The following is a 21,216-nucleotide window of genomic DNA, read 5'->3' as shown; positions in this document are numbered from 1 at the left end:
AATCCTTACAACAAGCTCATAGGGCAGGTACTATTTTCCCCACTTTAAGAATGAGGAAACCAGGGTTTAGAGATGAAGTCACACTGAGAAGTGACATACCAGGGATTCAACCCCAGGGTCATCTCAGCCATTGTGCCGTATGGCCCATCACTTACTTATATGTATTTCTGTATCTCTGTGTGTATCTCTCTATCCGTCTATAGCTCTGTCTTTCTCCACTTATCTGCCAAATCTTGGAAAGGCTGGAGAAGAAAAACAGTCATTTGTTGGCCAGAGGCCAAAAGTGACTTTCGAAACGCTAGCGTTGGCTGGGAAGTGCGCTGTCTTCTCCCACCCAGGCTCCACCCCACCCCCCATGTGGCCCGTCTCCCCGGAGCCTTGGCCCTCTGCTTCCTTCCCCGGCCTCGCCCCGCCCCTTTCCTTAGTGGAACACACATCCTTGTGCGCTTTGGGTCCTCTGGCCTGAGCCCCCCCCCCACACACACACACCCGCCCCCCAGCCCGGTGCTTGCGTATCAAAGGCTTCGCTGTGGGGGGCCTGGCGAGCAGCTCAGGCCATCAGAGAGAGCCACCAGGAGACGAGTGCAAACGACGCTCCCCCCAACCCCCGCCACCGAGTTCACACGAAAGGGCAACCTGGTCTCTCCGGATCGGAGGCCGCTGGGCGTTTACCAGGCCCAGGGCCCCTCAGGGTCTGGGGGGTTGGAGGGAGCGCAGTGCACCCTGGATCTGGGTTTCTCCGTTTGTAAGTTCAGGGGATGGGACCAGATGGTCTCTAAAGGCGGATGGACCTTAAAGGGCGGCAGTTTCTCAGGCCCGGTTTGTGCATCAGAATCATCTCTGGAGAGAGACGCCTGCCTGGATGGCCCTCATCCCTGATTCACCGGGCCCCATGGGCCTTGAGTCTGCTAAAGATCCCAGACCACTGCAGTGGGCAGCTGGGCCTGAGGACCGCTGCCCCAGAGGAGAGGGCGTGGGGCTGGACTGAGCCGGCCTTCTGTCCCCAGCTCTGTCCTTGTGAGAGTCCGAAGCATTTACTTAACGGCTCTGGGCCTCAGTTTTGTACATCTGTAAAATGGGAATTAGCACATCTCCCTCATAGGAATAAAACAGTAAAATTAGAAATATTGGTAAAGTGACGGTCTATGGCAGGCTTGCAGGGAGAGTAGGCTCCCTTCTCCGGCCCCGCTTCTGACACTGTTAGGCAGTGTGGTGCATTTTTCTTTTTTTAATTGGAATTGTACTGTGCGCTGGTTTAAGAGATCATGGGAACCAACTTCTTTTTGCACTCTGTTCTCAAATACCGGTCTTTTCATTTTATCACTCCTGTAATAGGGATTGCAATGATCTTTTGTGTGCAAAGTATTTGAAAGTGAATGAAAGGAGGTTATTTTAAGAAGTGTACGTGCTACTATATATAAAATAGATAAACAGCAAGGTCCTACTGTGTAGCACAGGGAACAATATTCAATACTTGTAATTATAATGAAAAAGAATCTGAAAAAGAATATGTATATAGATTTATATATATGTGAATCACTTTGCTGTACACCAGAAACTAACACATTGTAAATTAACTATATGACAATTAAAATATAAGTAAATAAATAAAACGGTGGTAATAACTGTTCCCATCTACCTCATAGGGTGGTTGTGGAGATTAAATAGGTTAATATATGTAAGCATACCTGATGCAGAGCACATGCTTAATAAGTGTTAACCTTATTAAACCTTATTATCTCAAAGGCCTCTAATTTGTGGAGGGAAAAAAAAAGGAAGAAAAATATGAGAAAGGGAAGAGAGGGAAGAAAGAATTTGGAAACAACTCACCTATTTAAAGTGTGCAATTCATTGGTTTTCAGTATATTCACAGGATTGTGCAACTATCACCAAAATCAACTCCAGAACATTTTTATCACTCTTTACCCCCCAAACCCTGTACCTGTTAGCAGTCATTCCCCACTCTCCTCCTTGTCCCCAGCGCCACACAACATGAATCTACTTTCTGTTCCTATAGATGGAAACCTGTTCTTAAACTGGGATTTGAACTGTACCTTCCTTCCCTTGAGGGAAGTTTCCTACTTAAGTCTTGCAGCTGCAGAACAAATTACCCCGAAATTTAGCAGCTTAAAACAGCACACATTCAGGACTTCCCTGGTGGTCCAGAGGTTAAGACTTTGGCCCCCTTCCGCCCGCAATGCAGGGGGTGTGGGTTCAATCCCTGGTCAGGGAGTTAAGATCCACATGCCTCCAGGTCAAAAACCAAAACATAAAACAGAAGAAATATTGTAACAAGTTCAATAAAAACTTGTTAAAAAAATGGTCCACATCAAAAAATCTTAAAAAAAAAAGAATTCATTTTCTCATAGTTTTTATGGAGCAGGGATCCAGGTACAGCTAGGCTGGGTCTTCTGCTTCAGCATCTCATGAGGCAGCAATGTGTTGGCCAGGGCTCTGGTCTTAGCTGAAGGCTCAGCTGGAAGGATCTGCTCCCAAGCTCACTTACATTGCTGTTGGCAGGACTCAAGTTCCTTGAGGATTGTTGAACTGAAGTGCTCATTTCCTCACTGGCTGTTGGCTGTAGGTAACCCTGAGTTCCTTGCCACCTGGGCCTTCGCAACACGGCAGCTGACATCACCAAACCCAAGGGAAGAGAGAATCTGCTAGCAAAACAGAAGTCATATCTTTTGTAAGCTAATCATGGAACTGATATTCCCTCAATGTTGCTATGTTCTTTTGGTTAGAAGCAAGTTACTCAAGGGGAGGGGACTACACAAGGTCATGAATACCAGGAGGTGGGGAGCATTGGGGCCATCTTGGAGGCTGTAAACCAAAACCCTATCCTGCAACCTTCCCATGAGTTCTGCAGCCTACTCAATACCTTTTTTAAAAAAAATATTTATTTATTTATTTATTTACTTATTTATTTGGCTGCACCAGGTCTTAGTTGCAGCATGCAAACTCTTAGTTGTGGCATGTGGGATCTAGTTTCCTGACCAGGGATCGAATCCAGGCCCCTTGCATTGCGCGGAGTCTTAGCCATTGGACCACCAGGAAGTCCCTACTCAATATCTTTTTAATACATTTCTTTTTGGCTTCAGCTAACCAAGATTGGTGACTCTTATTTGCATACAGACCAACCTGTGTGTTGGTTACTGTTCTGTAATTTTGTGATTCTGGTTTCTGTTGCTTTAGCACCTTTCTCTATGAGGTATAAGTTACTTGGTAAAGTTATTGACACTGCTTATTACTGTTCTGTTTTTTTTTCCCCCGAAATCATCAATTCTGTGTCTGAACACTTCACTACCTGAGAGCCAGCTAGACAGCGTTCATCAGAACTTGTTTGGATATTCATCTTCACAAACATCATAGAAGACAGGTTAAAAACCTCTTGAATGAGCCCTGTCAGAATAGGAAAACTGAGTCCTGTTATTGGAACAGCCCATAAAGCCTCACATCCAGCCCGGGGTTTGTGCTGTTTATCCTCATTTGGACTATGACCAAAAGGTTGCTTTCTTTCCTAGAGATTCTGCACAATTTTAGTATCAGAAATCCAGTGCAAACTGGCTTAAGCAAGAAAAGGGAATTTGTTGGCTCACATCACTAGGAGAAATACTGGGAAGGCCCACAGGATCAAAAGAACTGTAGAACTCCAGGGCCTGCAACTAGTGGCTAATGCAGGCAGCTTTCCGTCTAGCTCTTGTGGAGCTAGCCCTGTCCATCATCTTCATGACGCGCTTTCTGGGCCTCATTCTTTACTATTACAATCATGCACTGGTTTGTGACCTTTAGTCTTTAAGCCGGAAGAGAGAAAAGTTCGGTCAGATGTTTATTCCCAGAACAAGGAAGACGGGGTATAACGCTAGGCCAGGCCTGGGTCACACAGCCACATTCCTGTTGCCAAAAGAAAAACCATGAGAAACCAACAGCCACCACTGGCCAGTACAGCCTCTGACTCGAACCCAGTGACAGTGGCCCAGGCATGCAGAGACCAACCATGTAAATGACCCCTGAAATACTGGAGCTCCTAAAAAGGACAAGACAGTGCCATGGTCTGTGGTGAGGCCCTGCCTGGGAGCCGTGGATGGGAGGGATTCCTTTTTGGCCAATATATTTCACGGAGTCTGGGAATTCATCTTATGGTAGCCAAGGTCCAGTGTCTTAGCCCACTGGCAAGAAAGGGTCACATTGAATTTTTCCATTATAGATTTCACTTGTTCCCTAACTACTTGACAGTTGGGGAAAAATTATTGGCAGAGCCACGAAGGCCAGGGATGGCATGGAAAATAGCTGTCCATTTCATGGACTCGTGACCAAGGTTAAATTATAATAACAAAAGAGGTCAGAACTTTTTATTTACTGCTACTTTCTGTGATTTATGGGCAGGCTGTTGTTTTTTGTTTTTAACCTTTCAAGGAAGGAATGATTTGTCAAGTTCATGAAAACCCCATGAACTGAGACTCATTCATTAATCTTAGTGCCCAGGGTTAGTCTTGTCTTTAGACCATGTAAATATGGATTGAGATCAAAATCAGTCAGACTTGACTTTTGGAAGATGTAACATTGTGCTCCCTTTAAATATGTATGTTGACACTGAAGTTACCCTAGTAATTCTCCCAAAGAAGTCCTACGGAGGGCTCCCTAAGAACTTGGCCTGGGTACCATCCACAATTGCTCAGGAATGTAGTCACGGCTGGTCACTTGGGTTTGGTGCTTCCTTATGGAGGGCCCTGTATGTGCTAAGTGCTAGAAGCAATTGTGTAGGATTGTGTGTAAGCCTGATCTTGCTTACATATAGCCTGGTTTGGGGCTCTCCCCTCAAGTAAGGAAGCAGCTAATTTTTAAATTTAGATTGAGATCCAGTATTAAGGATGTTGGGTGTAGAGAAGTGAAGATGAAACTAACCTGATGTCTCCCCGAGGCAAAAGAGAGTATAGAGGGCAGGTAATCTGTTCTTGGTTCAGACAGACTTGGGTTTGACTCTTGGCAAAAACACTCCCTGACCTCGTGACACTGGGAAATTAGTTAACTTCTTTAAGACTTTTTTTCTCAGCTGTAAAATGGGCCCAATAATAATACAAGCCCTATAAGGGTTGTTTGATGTGCTTTAATAAGATAATGCAAGTAAGATATTTCGCACTGTGTGGGAACATTGTTTTAAAACTATTAGTTATAATAATCTTAGGAATCGTGATTTTTTTTTGGTCCCTGGGAGGTCTGCTTTCTACCTCACACTCAACCTTTCCCAGGTCTCGTACAAAGAGCTAATCACCACCACCACCTGGGGGCAGCATGGGGTCTTTGGCAGAGGCTTCAGAACTAGGCTGACTTGGGTTTATATGCAGGATTTACCTCTCAGAGATCCAGTTCCTCAACTGTAAAATGAGACACTAACACGTGTTATGAGGACTGGAGATGATATATTTAAATGTGTGATAGATCATAAGCTCCACTGTAGGTTGGCTTTTAAAAAATTCCCCACCAGACCATCTTTACCAGCCCAGTCATAGTGATGGTATAAGTGAGGATCTCTAGAAGACAAATCTCAGTTGTCCTTGATGTCAGTTTTAGCCTTATTCTTACTGGCCCTGAGCCAGACTTCATTGCTTTTAGCTCTGGCCTGAGTCCCTTCAAACCAAGGTCTATGGAGCCCTGAAAACAGGTCCTGCTGTTTAGAAGTACGGTCTTTATAGAACTCATCCTGCCATGGGTGCCAGTTAAGAATATAGAGCACTATCTCAGCTCCATGAAGAGTGGATGTGCAAGAATTACAAAGACACATTAATATGATTGTGATTTTGTATCCAGACTGGCAAGAAACATTCCCAAATAGAAGATTCCTTTGATACAGAAAAAAATGATGTTGCAAGGTCAAAGTTTCTGGAGGAAAGTTCTCTCTACTTCCGCCTGGTACCGGAAAGCTACAAATCAAGAAAAAGCCTGCATGCCCGCAAGTTATTGATTCTTCACATTGCAGATTCTTCCCCTGACACCATTTCACACAGGTCCCCATTCAGGAGAGAAGAGCGTTGGGGGAAGTTTGAAAGCACTGACGTGTGCTGACCTTCTCTCTGCTTGTGTCTTGCAGCCTACTTCTGCTTCCTGCTGACTGCTCTGGGGGTGACGGCTGGAGCCCATCGCTTGTGGAGCCACAGGTCCTACAAGGCCAAGCTGCCTCTGAGGATATTTCTGGCTGCCGCCAACTCCATGGCTTTCCAGGTAGGGATGGAGGGTCCTCGCCGCCTGAGGGACCCAGCGCAGATGTTAGCGTGGGAGGAGGCATAGACGTGCTCCCTGTGGAGTGGACACCCTCCATACACGTTCTAGGCCCAGGCACTCCCTGCCTTTCTCGGGTTTTTATCTCCTTGTAGCTTTTGATGCTGTAAAATGTTCCCTGGGGGCTTTGAGCCCCAAGGCATGCTAAACTACAGAGGAAGAGAGGAAATTCTTCCCTGTAGAGTCCATGCCCTAAACATGACCTGAAACCCTCAACATTTGTCTGGCTCTGATGAGGGCCACGTTCTGTGCTGAGCATGCTATTTGCATATCGCCATTAATCCCCGCAGTAACCCCACGAGCTAGGTGTTATGCATGTCCCCATTTTACAGGTGAGGAAACTAAGGCTTAATGAAGTTAAAGAACTTACATAATTATATGGCTAAAAATTGCTACATCCAGATCAGCAAATGCAGGTCTGACTGCAAAACCATTGCTCCTGCAACACACATTCCTGAGGTCACCCTTTAAGTTTGTGGTGGAAAGTCTCTTATACAATGTGGACTTGGGAGACTCAAGATTTCAGTCTTACACTGGTGGTTGCTAGCTGTGACTCACTTACTCATCTCCAGCTTCTTTGTCTGTAAAACTAAGAATGTGACTTTACTTTCAGAGTTGTTATGAAATCATGATAAAAATGTCAGAGGGGTCCTGACTGCAGTAGGATTGGGCCATATCCTTGAGGAGTATGCCAGTCCTAGACCATTACCCACCACGTCGGGCACCTTCTGAGCTGCTGGAATTTTGGTTTAATCGTGAACCTCTGCTTTCCCAGTTCCTCATCTGACCCAGGCAGGGTGGGGGGATCAGTTTGTTTTCGAAAGTTCTGCCCATGTTATGAGGGCAGATGATCCCAGGTCCTGTGTATTTTCACCCATTGGGAAGAAATGGTGATTCCCACACGTGCTTTAGGGTCCAGGGAAGCAGGTGACCCAGGAGCCTCTCTGTGACCCTCAGACGTGCACGTCAGGTGGCCACCTTTGCAACAGGCCTCCCACCCCTACAAGACAGCCTGACCCTGAACATTTCTCTAAGTTGCTTTTGTGTCTAAGAACTCATTTCCCAATTTTAGGCTTCCCTCCCGTTTTGAGTGTTTATAAAGCAAAAAGGATCTAGCACAATACATCACTTAGGGGTCACAGTTCACATTATGAATATCTACCGGGTAATTCAAGCACAGTCAGGAATAAGCGCCAGGGTCCTGGGAAGAAGCTGTTTGCACAAGGGAGCAGCTGGCAGGTTCTCAGTTTCATGTTCTTTTGTTCACCGTTAGCAATGGGAACTGCGCCGCACTTTATTTTGACTTCGACCATCTTAGTTCAGTGTTGCACTTTGTTTATCATAACAGTGAATTATGATAATGATAACTTAGAAACTCATTGATTTAGGTCTTAGATGCTATTTAGGACTTAACTCAGTAATTTTCATTTATTTTGTCCAAGCAGTGTATTATTTTTAGCCTTCAAGTACATACTTATGTAGTTATAAAGCACCTCTATTGCTGGTATTTTTTCCAACATAAATAACTTGAACTTGAGAGCCTAAACCTCTTTTCCAAATGAAACTGTTTGTTTATAACTCAATTTTTGAGAACCTAAGTTTCCTTAACAAAGCATCATATAACAGAACATCACATTGTGATTTTAAATTTACTTTGGGGAGAAAGCATATTGTGGAGGAAAGTATCCAGGTCACTGAATAAGTTCTTGGCTCTGTGCTTTGCTGGAGGTAGGCTTTTGTGCATACCTCTGTTCCTTCATCTTCTAAACGTGGGGGGTGGGTAAGAATATGTACCTCACACGGTTACTAGGAGGATGAAATAATGAATAATAAGTGCCTGGCTTATAGGAGCACGGAGTGACTGTCGTTCCCCTCTTCTTTATGAGATTTGGCATGCTATCTTATTCATTTCTGTATTTTAGTGCCTATCATATAGAAAATACTCAATGATTGTTTCTTCAGTGAATGGTTTTATAAAATATTTTCATAAATCATTAAATTTGAACTATGCATGTTTCTTCCAGGCCCACATTTGTAGTGGATTTTTTTTCATTAATTCAGCAAATATTTATTGAGCACCTACTATGTGGCAGGCACCGAACTAGGCACAGTGGGTACAGTGATTTGCAAACACAGTCACAACCCTTATCTTCATGGAGGCTTCCACCTAATGAGGTATTAGACTTTCCACAGTTTCCCAGCGGGAATGTCAGTGATTTATGGGCCTGCGGTTTTATAAAAATGTCACTTAGACCTAGATGAGAGGTATCCCTAAGATCAGCAAAGGGCCAGCTTCCATGCAAAGCCCAACTGTGTCAGAGGAAAAAGAATGCAGTCGATTCAGATCACTTAACACTAGGAAGAGAACCACCTGGGAAAGTAAAAAATGTGCTATAATCTGCCGGTCTAGGGTATTGACCTACAATCCTGACTTAATGCAGAGTGGTTGATTCAGGTTCCCCGTGGGTTTTTAAAGATTGTTTCAAAGGTTCTCTTCTGCTTTCTTCCATCAAAACTGTCATGCCTTTAGCCAAAATGGACCAAGTCATGCCATGGTTATCTCTGAGGATCAGCAGGGCTTTTGCTAGATGCTGCAAACAAGATCTTGACCATTAAGAGCAATCTTAAAATCGCGACTGAAATATTTGAAACTCCCTTTTCTCTTCATTCAGTAGAGCAGGGGTTCCCAATCCCCGGGATCTAATGCCTGATAATCTGAGGTGGAGCTGATGTAATAATAATAGAAACAAAGTGCACAATAAATGTAATGCGCTTGAATCATCCCGAAACCAGCCCCCCACCCCTCCCCGGCCCATGAAAAAATTGTCTTCCACCAAAGCGGTCTGAAAAGATGATGATGCGGCAAGAATGTCAGACAAGAAGCTGTAATAATCCTCTGTCCCCTCCACACCCTTGCATTCAGCAAAGACCTCCTGAATTCCTCTCTGGCCTTTCTCCTTCCTTACCAGTCAACCCAAAGTCTACTTGCAAACTTCTTAGAATTTTCTCCTGGTCAGATATGGACCCGTCAGTATTGTGACTCCATCAGTATTGCAGGATACTCCGACAGATGACAGGGTGGAAGTGGGAGGCAGGAGAGAGAAGAAACTCTCCCACAGCTGCTTCATTAGGGCCAGCATTTAACTTCTGTGCCTGCCTGGTAGGATTAACCACACTTCCTACCAATAAAAATGTCCCTCTTAAATAAAGATTAAGAAGGCTCCACCCCCTAAGATGCTTCACCTCCTTCTTTGTTGTGGGTCTAAGTCAGTGAAAGCAGGTGACATTCAAGGGAACAAAAAGGGAATAGCCTGAGGTGGCCTGAGAAGAGAGAGTAATTCTGTAGATGGACGTGCCAAAACGTAGGGCTGGTCTGTCTCCCATGTTGCCGTCCCCAAATACAGTAGAAAGTTTTTTTTTGTTTGTTTGTTTGTTTTTTTGGCACATGGGCTTAGTTGCTCCACGGCATGTGGGATCCTCCTGGAGCTGGGATCAAACCCGTGACCTCTGCATTGGCAGGCGGATTCTTAACCACTGCGCCACCTAGGAAGCCCCCAGTAGAAAGTTTTTATAGAAACCTTACTCTCTTTGCACAATGGATGTATTCCTAAGCATTTCAAGGTGATTAAATTTTGTAAACAGAAAATGATATACTTTAAAGGCATACAGAGAGTTGTTAATGAAAGAAATACTTGGTAAAGTCGAGGGTATTTTTGCAAACAAATAGCTACCAGATTTTTATATGCTAATTTGGCTCTACACCTATATTGAAAGAAAGTTACTCTTGTTTAAGATGAATTCCACCTGCAGTCCTGTCAATTTAGAATCTATTCTGATAGCTATTTTCAAGCTAAATGTTTCATTCTGCCTTCTTTATTTTATTAGAGTTTAATTGCTTTACAGTGTTGTGTTAGCTTCTGCTGTACAATGAAGTGAATCAGCTACATGTATACCTCTATCCCCTCCCTCTTGGACCTCCCTCCTACCCACCCCCTCCCCCCATCCCACCCATCTAGGTCATCACAGACCACCAAGCCGAACTTCCTGTGCTTTACAGCATGTTCCCAGTAGCTATCCATTCTACACACGGCAGTGCATATGTCAATCCCAACCTCCCAATTCATCCCACCCTCCCCTTCCTGCCTTGTGTCCACATGTCCGTTCTCTACGTCTGTGTCCTGTTCCTACCCTGCAGATAGGTTCATCTGTACCAGAAGATGTTTTCTTTTCACACAGAAGATGTTTAGAAGTGCACAGACAGGGCACCTCCTTGTCCGTGCTCTTCCCCACACCCCCACCCTCCAAAACCCCCACTCCCCCACCCGCCTCTCCTGGAAGCACAAAAGGTTGGAGCTAGGGGACCTTAGAAACGAAGTCTAATCCCTTTTCTAACAACTGAAAAAACTAAGGGCCACATATCTGTAGTTATTTTTGTTTGTTTATATTTCCACACTGTCTCCAAAAATGTTTCTGGGTGTTGAGAAGACTGTGTCACAACACAATTCCTTGACAAGCTGCTCCTTCCCGTACCTGCCACCAAGGATGCGGGCTGAGCTGGCGTATTGTCACTGCTCATTCTTCATTCCGCTGCTATCCTGCCAAACACTCTTCTGTTGCTGCTTTCTAGGTTTCCCAACCCACTGATTATTTTGCATTGTAGATGATTTCTCTCCCAGCTGCCTTCATTTGCATTTTTCCTAAATCAAATCTCATGGTGATCATTTCTATTCATATTTCTAACCTCTTTAGATCCATCTGTTTTATTTCTCTGTCTTTAGTAATGTCTGCAGCACCTCCCAATTTGGTACCAACCAAAAATGTTATTAAATGTGTACACCTTGTTCCCAGTCATTAATGAAGATGCTAAATAAAGCTAGATCTAACAGAGACATTGGGGCCTTCCATTAGTTCCCTCCCCCGACGCCATTCCCGTAGACATGGAGCTGTTTTTCATCTCTGGTTCTTGTTTACTGAAGTTCAGGCTTTTCAATCATCCTGTCTTAGTTCCTACTAGCACCAACCAGAGCTCTCATCACAGGAATGTTTTTAGAATGCTGTTTTATATGCTTTATTAAGCTCCAAAGGTACGATAGCTATAGGAGTCATTGAATCAACAATTTTAATTAACAGTAAAATTTATAGTTGCATATGCCAGAGAAAATTTTTAGCCTTGCTTTTAAAAACTATTTTAGAAGGCAGACATTTGATTATCTTTATTTTCTCCTATTTATTTTTCTATAGCCTTTTGTGTAAATCTACTAGTTAATTCTCTGTGAATTTAAAGGTACATAAACCATTATGTGCTTGTGAGGAACACAAGCGATATATATGAAATGACCTTTGTCATGAGGCGCTCATGATCTGGTAGAGCAGGCTAGACTCACGTATAATGAAGAGGGACTCTAACCAGACAACACGGAGTTAAATTGCTTGAAAGCTTCATACCGACTCTTAGGGCTGCAGAAATAGGAATATGGGTTAGGATATTAGGATAAAGCCTATTGCAGAAGGGAAGTTTTGAGCTGAAAAGTCAAAAGGTGAAATGGATTCGCATAAGCAAGGAAGAAGTGGGGGAAGATAGGGAAACATTTGAGCAAAGGCAGAGAGAGAGGAATGATTGTGACATACTGTGGGGGTCTCTGAGCAGTACAAAATCGGTCTGATTAAAGGAAGAAACTGACTGGTGTAGCGTGTTGCAAATCCAGTTGGCTATATGACATCTCTCACTGAATGTCTCTTAAGCATCTCAAAATCAATGTGCCCAAAATCAAAGTTGTGACTCCACCTTCTCCCCCTAAACTGCTTCTCTCCTAGTTTTCCTTACCAGAGATCTGGGTGTCATCCATGATTTCTCTAGTTCCCTAATCATCCCTCATCCAATCTTTTAGCCAATCTCTTTAAGTTCTACTGCTCAGTTATATCTTGAATCTGCCTCTCATTTCTGCCACTCTCTAGTCCAAGCCATGACCGTTTCTTGCCTGGACTACTGTAAAAAACCCACAAACTGGTCCTTCTCCTCCAGTATTTGCCCCTCTCCATACCGTAGCCAGACAGAACTGAAAATTAAACCACTCTCTAGCAAGAAAAGAAAATGTTGCAGTGGCTGAGCGTTGCCTTTGGAATGCAATCCAACCTTGTTATCCTGGCATAGAAGGCCTGGTGCGATCAGACTTTTACACACCAGTGCTCTGTTTCCACCCCACATGGGTGTACTTCAATACAACTGTAATACTAACCACTTGAGTTGGCTTCAGGTCCACAAGGAAGAGTCCCCATCCTCCATATGGATGCCCGTGCTTCAGATGCCAGCCACAAGCAGGGGTCTCCAGGACCCCCGTATCTACAGATTCAGGGGTTCCACAGTTCCCTCAGATTCAATAATTTGCTAGAACAACTCACAAAACCAAAGCAAGTGCTATACTTACTATTACAGTTTTATTATAAAGGATACAAATCAGGATCAACCAAATGGAAGACACACCGTGGGAGGTCTAGGAGAATCCCTCAGGCAGAGCTGCCCCACCTCTTCCCGTGGAGTCAGGCCACCTCACCTTCCCGGCACATCAGTGGGTTCACCAGCAAGGGAGCTCCTCTGAGCCTCAGTGTCTTACTGGAGTTTCGTTACAAAAGTGTGATTGATGAAGTCACTGGCCACATGACTGAGCTCAATTTCTAGTCCTCTTCCCCTACCGAAGTGCCAGCGCTCTAATCACGTGCTTGATCTTTCTGGTGACCAGCCCCAATCCCCAAGCTATCCAGGGGCTCTTCCTGAGTCACCTCATTAGCATAATAAAGTCACTCCTGTCACTCAGGAAATTCCAACAGTTTTTGAAGCTCTGTGCCAGGAACCACTGGGGTCAAAGACCAGGAATATCTTTATTATACCACAAAACTTCCCAGACCTCATCTTGCACCACTCTTGCCCTCCATGAACCAGACACGCTGGTCTTCTCTTAGCTCCTGGACTGTGCTATGTCCTTCCCTCTCCCCGAGACAATTCCCTTCTTCCTCTCTCACTCCCACTCAACTCCCCCCAGCCTAAGAGTCCCGAGTCAGAAAGTCCTTGCCTATCTCAATGTCGCCCTTGTAGCTCCCCGTGCTTATTTGCTTCAGAGCACTAATTGCAGTCTGAAATGATTTTGTTTATGTGTGTCCTCTCCGTAAAATGTAAACTCCTTGAGGACATAGCCTTGATTGTCTTGTTCCTCCTTTATCTTCTAGCACATACCAACATTTAGTACACATTTGTCAAGTTAAAGAATAAATAAAGTGGGGAAAGACCAGAATAATCAGGCCAGTTGAAGCTATTTGATGGCTAAGAAGAAGAAATGTTTAGGCTTGCTGAGAAAAGTAGTATGGAGAGGTTGTCAAATCAGAAGCAAGAGGATGATAGGTGTTGGGGGAATGTGAATATGGGGGGGATGACTGCAGTGTACCAAATGTACCTTGGAGGGGAAAGGACTAGAGGCAGGAGGCTTTAGAAGGCTGTTACGGGAGTCCAGGTAAACTGAGGAAAGTCTAGACAAGGGTGGTGGGTGGTGGGGTAGGAATGGAGTGAAAGGGGAAAATCGAGAATTTTAAAGAAAGATGCCCTTGACATATTTTTTTTTTAAAAAACTATCTTTTTTTTCCCCAAATTTTTTTGTTTTTGTTTTTAATTATTTTTGGCTGCATTTGGGTCTGTGTGGCTGTGCACGGGCTTTCTCTAGCTGTGGCAAGTGGGGGCTACTTTTTGTTGTTATGCGTGGGCTTACTGCGGTTGCATCTCTTGTTGCGGAGCATGGCTCTAGGTGCACAGGCTTCAGTAGTTGCAGCAAGCGGGCTCAGTAGTTGTGGCACCTGGGCCCTAGGGCATACGGGTTTCAGTAGTTGTGGTGCACAGGCTTAGTTGCTCCACGGCATGTGAGATCTTCCTGACTCAGGGCTCGAACCCGTGTCCCCTGCATTGGCAGGTGGATTCTTAACACTGTGCCACCAGGGAAGCCTCTGACATTTTTTTCTTTTTAGCTTTAACTTTTTATTTTGAAATAGTTTCAAACTGACAAAAAAGGTGCAAAAATACCAGGAAGAACTCCTGTATACCCTTCACCCAGATTCGTTAATTGTTAACTTATTGCCTTGTTTGCTTTATTATTCTTTCTTTCTCCATATGTGTGTAGTATATGCATTCTTCTGTGTTATTTTTTTTTCCTGAATCATTTGCAAGTAAGTTACAAGCTTCATGACTTTTCATCCTTAAATACTTTCAGGGTGCATTTCCTAATGGGAAAGATTTCACAGGAACACAGTACGTGTGCCAACACCAGGGAATTTAATGTTAATACAATGCTATATTCAGGATCCTAGACCAGGAACCAGTTCAGGATCCTGCGTAACAATGAGTTGGCCCGTCTCTTTAGTTCCCTTTCATCTGAGTAGTTCCTTGGTCTTTCTTTGATGTTATGACGTTGACATTTTTGAAATGTGCAGACTAGTTATTTTGCAGACTGCTCCTCGTTTTTGGTTTGCTCGTGTTTCCTCATAACCACACTCAGACTGTGCATTTTGGGAAGGAACCCTACATTAATGATCTCGTGTCCTGCACATCAAACAAAAGGCATATGGTATCACTTTGTCATATTATTGGTGGTATGAACTTTAGTCCGTTAAGTTGGTGTCTGCCCGCTTTCTGCACTATGACTGTTTTTCCATTGGTGATTAATGAGTAATTTATGCTGAGACCTGGTGAGCCTATGTAATATGTTTTTTTCATTCACCTTTTACCCAGTAATTTTAGCACACCTTGGTGAGTCTTGCCGGAATCAGTCATTGCCCTGGCACCTGCACAATGGTGATTTTCTAGCTCCTTTACTTCTGCATTTGTCGATTGACAATTGACTTCCTATTTATCTATTTTATTATGGACTCATGGGTTCTTATATTTTTAATGGATTTTAATCCATTCCTGTTATTATTTGTCTTAATGGCCCCAAATTATTCATCAAATTACCCCAGTTTGTTCAACGGGAGGCACTATAAGTGGACTCCTGTGTCTTTTTGACACGTGCCCATCATTTTTTGAGCAATTCCTTACTTTCTGGCCTAACAAAGCAAACCGAGTTCCTCTTATGCTTTTCCTGACTTTGTCTTGGCACCAGCCATTTCACCAAAGAGTCCTGATCCTTTTTAGTGGGAAATGGTATTTAAAAACCAAGATCTGGAGGTGAGGTGTGTCCATGGCTACTGGACTGTCATTGTTTTCCAGGCCTTTTCTTCCCCGAAAATTTCACTCATCAAATGAAGGAGATTTAGGTTAAGAGACTAGATAACGGTCCCATCACAGACCCAAATTCTCCAAAACCCAAATTGGAAAGATTCACAGAAAGCAAACTAGTCTACCAAGAGGACTACCCAAGCCATTCTCTAAAATGTGTGTTAAAAATGTGTTTTAAAAAACATCTTACTCAAATACCTTCTTGTTGTAAGAGGTAATAAAAAGAAAATAGGAGACACCCCTTCTTACTTTGCAATCTTTAAGTTTTGTCAGCAAACACTTTTTAAAATGCTAAAGTTGGCTCTTCAACACGTGCCCGGCTCCTGAAACCTCCCCAGGGTGAGTGCCGCAGGAGGGTTAGGCAGCAGGTGGGGACTTGTTCTCTCAAAGCTGCCGTTTGCCAGGCGCTGAAGACCGCTGCCAGGCCTTTCTTGGGGACTTTCGGGGATCTTCTTCCAGATTGTCAGTGTTATCTGCAGGGAAATCAATACTGACCCAGTATCAACAGTGGGGAAAGCACCGAATGTTCTTCGCTGCTTGAATAGTACATTGTTGGCATCGGAACTGGGGGAGGTTAAATTCAGACCTCAGAGACTGAGATCAAGTCTATTTCAAATGCGCCTTAGGGTCCCTAAAGCGTGGAGGCCACAGCGTCTTTCCCTCTTTGACCCCCTTGATAAAATGGACTCTTTACTCGGTCAGGATGCCATTACTCACAAGACACAGAAACACACACACACATGCGCGCGCTCACACACATGCATACATCCTCACACACATGCACACACACACATTCTACTCTAAAACTTGCCTCTTGAAGCAAACATGTTGGTCCTAGTGTCTTTTTTCACTACGGACTGGAAACAAAGATGTATTATGCATACAAGTGGAATTCCCTTTGGCTGTGTTTTGAGGCCACCTGGTAAACTTTCCCTTTTGGAACTTTAAGCAGCCACACAATTGAATGAGGGGACCGAGCAATCACACGGGTGTCTGGTTAGAAGCAAGCATCTGTTTGCAGCTATCCTAGGGGAAAGCCAGTCAGTGATTCTGGTCTCAGATCTGTTGACCAGGACAAGCTAAATGCTATTTAACTTGGCCTTCATCTTGCTACCCAGAGCAAATTATGTGGGTCTTAAAAGACAGTTTCCCATACTGCCATTTAGAGGACTAGATTCAAGAATTTATTCTGAACATAAAAGGAAGCTGGGGAAAAGTAGTTCTGACAGAGCAGGTTGCTTCATAATCTGCTTCAGTGGAGCTTTTGAGATTGATTACCTTTACTCAAGTCCCAGAGAAAACGCAAAGGCTTCGCTTGTGGAGAAAAATCACCACATGATCAATTTCAATTTCTACAGTCTCAGCAGGGACCCCATTTAGGGATATTATCTATGAGGGAGAGTGAAGTAATAACGGTGCAAGAGACAGGGTGGATTTCAGCGAGGGCACTGTCACCCTGGTTGAGGTGTGATTGGTTGGTTAGTACTGATAAAAACAAAGATAGAAGAAGGGTGACATACATACACTACCATGTGTAAAACAGATAGCTAGTGGGAACCTGCGGTATAGCACGGGGAGCTCAGCTCGGTGCTCTGTGATGACCTAGATGGGTGGGATGGGGAGGTGAGGGAGGTCCAAGAGGGAGGGGATATATGTTTACATATAGCTGATTCACTTCACTGTGCAGCGGAAACCAACACAACATTGTAAAGCAACTATACTCCAATTAAAAAAAAAACAAAAAAACAAAAAGAGGAAGCAAAAGGTAACAGAAAAAAAAAGATACATCACTGAGTGGATTACTAGCTGACTATTACTGGTTTATAGTTTTTCCTAACCTGGGGCTGATGGCAGAAGCTGGGTTATTTTGATTCCAGAGTATAGAAATTTAAAAATAATCTCGTTCCCTCATATTACAAAAGAAAAACTTGATTATTATAACAATATAGAAAATACAGACAAACTGGAATAAAAAATTAAAAATCACCCACTGCCCCACTTCCTAGGGAGAATGACTGTAAACAGGTTGATATATACTTCAAAATTTTTCTGTGCTTAAATACACATTTTTATTAAGAATTCATTCATTACTGTATCTTTATTTTGAAAACTATCTTTCACTTTACTTTCTACCCCATCTCTCCATGTCAGTACTACCATATACTTTTTTGTCAGTTTTTGAACACAAAACCAACAGATGCTCTTGTTAAAAATTTCTGGGTATAGAATAAAATGTAAAAGTATTTCTCCTACCTCCCAGTCTTCCTCCCCTGAGGTAACCCTAAGACTTTTCTTAATATTTCTCTCTAGGCACTTTCTATGTACACACACACACACACACAGAGTATTCAATTAATTAATGTATCACAAGGTACTAAGTCAGATCCTGTTATGTGGAAATTCAGGGTTTTTCCAAGTTTTCACTTCAGTGAGCATCCTTGTGATTAAACATTTGCACACAGCCATGATTATTTCCTTAAGATAAACTCCAGAAAACGAATTGCACAATTTTAGCGCTTTTGATACGTTCAGCGCGTTTGCCCTTCATATGGTATGTGCCAATTTCTCGCTGTCACCAATAAGCAACACTGAATTTTTAAAAATCTTTAAAAGTATAACACATATAGAAAGGTGTCCAAGCCATGGGTTAGCCCTGTCCAATACGGTAGCCACCAGCTGCGTGTGGCTACTGAGTACTTGAAATGTGGCTGGTCCAAATTGAGATGTGCTGGAAATGTAAAATACAAGCCCAGCTTTGAAAAATTGGTACAGAAAAAAATCATATACAGTATTTCATTAATGATTTTATGCTAATAATATATTGAATGATATTTTGGATGTAGCATGTTAGGTACAAAATATATGATTAAAGTTGGTTTTTACTTGTTTATTTTCACTTTTTTTAGTGTCACTGCTAGGAAAAGTTAAATCACATATGTGGCTCCGATTGTATATATCTTGGACAGCACAAGTAGGACATGGTACGGCTCCTCGGATGATAAAACCTGCCACTGAGGGGTACCCCCCCGAGTGGCTCTCTTCCTCCTCCTCTCCTGCTCCCCCCTGCCCCACCCCTGCCTGTGCCTCGGTTACAGCCAGCGCTCTTAGAACTAACGTAGCTCCTTTCACCACAACAGTTCTTTGTCAGGGATGATCAATACACATGTGGTGAGTGTCCACTATTGAAGGTAATGGGGTATTAAGACTGTAATCTACCAGAACCGACCGTTAAGTAGAAACTCTAAGTTTCAAGTTGAAGCATTTGTTATTGGTTTATTAGACGGTGTACGTGTTTAGGCTTCAGGAATTGCTGCTGAGTTCAGCGTCACGCCTCTACATCATGCCCCTATTAAAATGTGCACGCAGAGCATTGGCAGACGGAATATGCACACTTGACAGTCAGGTCAGTGATGGAAGGTTGCCACCATCTCTCATCAGCCCTCAGCTTTCCCTTCCTCACGTGCTGACTGTACCAGACACACCCTTGGTACACCCAACTTTTCATCAAACACAGATGCTGTTCCCAGGTTGCCTTCCACACCCAGTCACTTCAGGGTAGGAGCAAAATGCAGATACATAGAAAGAAAAAAGGCCCAGAGATGAACATGTGAATCTTGCTTCCTTTCTGCCCTATTATTGACTTACATCTTATTCTTTGAGTCACTTTTTTGCTGGACTTACCTTTAGAGTAAAAAAGAATTTTTTTTAAATACATCTTAAAGTATTTTTGGCTTGGTTGTCTGCTCAATTATTTGGAATGTGGCCCAAATCCTGGCTTCATTCCACTGCTTCAGTCAAAGTAGCTTCTGTTGGGAAGGTATCCAGGTAAGAGGAATTAAAGAAATACCTCCGTTCCAACTTGTTCTCATCATCCTTCTTTTGTTGTTGTGTCATGCTTAATTTTATGAGAATAATGTTTCTAGCCCTTTGGAACTCTCCAGAGTTTCTGTAAAATTGCACTGCAGTAAATTCAAGAACCAACATAACCTTTTAACAAGAAAAATGAGACTTCTTTTTAAAAGACTCCCCCTCCCCCCCAAACTTGAAGAATAAGGGAAATATCGTGTGGAAACTAAGAACCGAAGGAATCCCATCTTTGTTCTGTTATTAGTTTGACTTACTAGATGAGCTTGAATACATGTCTTTGAAGCCTTAATTTTACCATCTGTAAACTGGGGACAGAGTGTTCCCCCGCCTTCCTATATTCAGATGGGTTTGCAATAAAAACAATAAACTGGGTGCAAAAATAATAAATTATTTCTTGGGCTGCCATGGTCTTGACATTTGAAATTCCTTCCTGACTTCAGATTCTGTGATTATAAATAATAAATGCTTTCACTCTTTCCAACCACTGTGTTTCAACACACTGGTAAAATTTAAAGACCTCTTTCTTATCACAGTAAGCCAGACTATAATTTTTGCCTTACACAGACTGCTAAGCACCTTTTTTGTCTCTTTATATTCAAAGCTGAGCATATACTTCTTAAGGTCTTTCTACCTTTCCTCTCTCTGTCCCATTACCCAGGGTTAAGCAAATTTTAAAAGTTTTCAATGGTACTATAAAATGAACAAGGTTGAGTTGCCTTCCAGCAGTACTGGGTGAGCCAGAGAGACAAAAAACCCATGAAACATTTTTTAGGTTAAAAGAACTGTTAAAACTTTGAGAATAAAACAGTTCTCTCTTCTCATCAGCATGAAGCCAATATCTGTGAAAGTGCAGATTCCATTAGGACTAAGTACTGAATAGTATGGTATAAAACAGTATTACTTTTTTTTTAAAGAGCTTAAACACTATATGCATGTATTTTTATTTTCAGATTATAGTTGACCCTTGAACAAGGTGGGGGTTAATCTGTCTATAATTTATCATTGGGCTTTCCTATCTGCAGTTCCTTTACATCCACAGATTCAACCAACTTCAGACCATGAAGTACTACAGCATTTACTATTGAAAAACATCCATGTTTAAGTGGACTTGCACAGTTCAAACACGTGCTGTTCAAGGGTCAACTGTAATTTTCTTATCAAAAGCACTACTTCCCAGCCTAATCTGTCATCTCGAAGTTTTGAGAGCATTACCAGATAAGAACAAAACTGCGTGCACATTGGAAGTCTACGGATCTCATTGGCCCGTGGCTATAGCTAAGCTTTCATGAACAATATCAGCTGAAATGCTGGCCCTGGGAGCTCCCCCAGGACCTCCAGCTCCTGACCCTGGCTCCCACCATCAGAGCCTCAACGGGCCGGCCCCCCGTGTGTGCTGGCCCCGGGAGCTCCCCCAGGACCTCCAGCTCCTGACCCTGGCTCCCACCATCAGAGCGTCAACGGGCCGGCCCCCCGTGTGTGCTGGCCCCGGGAGCTCCCCCAGGACCTCCAGCTCCTGACCCTGGCTCCCACCATCAGAGCATCAACGGGCTGGCCCCCCGTGTGTGCTGAGCCCCACCCTGTCTGTGGGTCTGGCGGCGTCTGCCTCAGGCTGATGTTGCTCCTTCCTTGGGCACCAGAGGCTCTCTTGGGATTCCAGCGAGTGCCACCTGCCCCGCAGACCCTGCTGCTTCTCCACGTGGCAGATGTGGCCCGGCAGATGCCTCGCGCACCAGATTCCTCAAGGAGCCCAAGTCCTCGCCCTTCCCTTTCTGTGACGCGCTGTGAGAGCAGGCCTCAAACCGTATTATTTGTGCCTTGCT

At 43.6% G+C, this 21,216-nt stretch overlaps 1 protein-coding gene across 1 annotated transcript in view; it reads left to right on the top strand.

The window, feature by feature from the left end:
- The window catches only part of SCD5 (stearoyl-CoA desaturase 5), a 140,901-nt gene that overhangs the window by 74,054 nt on the left and 45,631 nt on the right, over positions 1–21,216 (top strand). The window contains exon 2 of the mRNA XM_057727626.1: positions 6,089–6,219. Within this exon, the coding sequence (XP_057583609.1) occupies positions 6,089–6,219 (131 nt within the window). The remainder of the gene's footprint in view (positions 1–6,088; positions 6,220–21,216) is intronic.

This window comes from Hippopotamus amphibius, chromosome 3 (genome assembly GCF_030028045.1).
Source record: "Hippopotamus amphibius kiboko isolate mHipAmp2 chromosome 3, mHipAmp2.hap2, whole genome shotgun sequence".
Classification (NCBI taxonomy): Eukaryota; Metazoa; Chordata; class Mammalia; order Artiodactyla; family Hippopotamidae; genus Hippopotamus; species Hippopotamus amphibius.
This window is presented reverse-complemented; position numbering and strand designations above follow the sequence as displayed.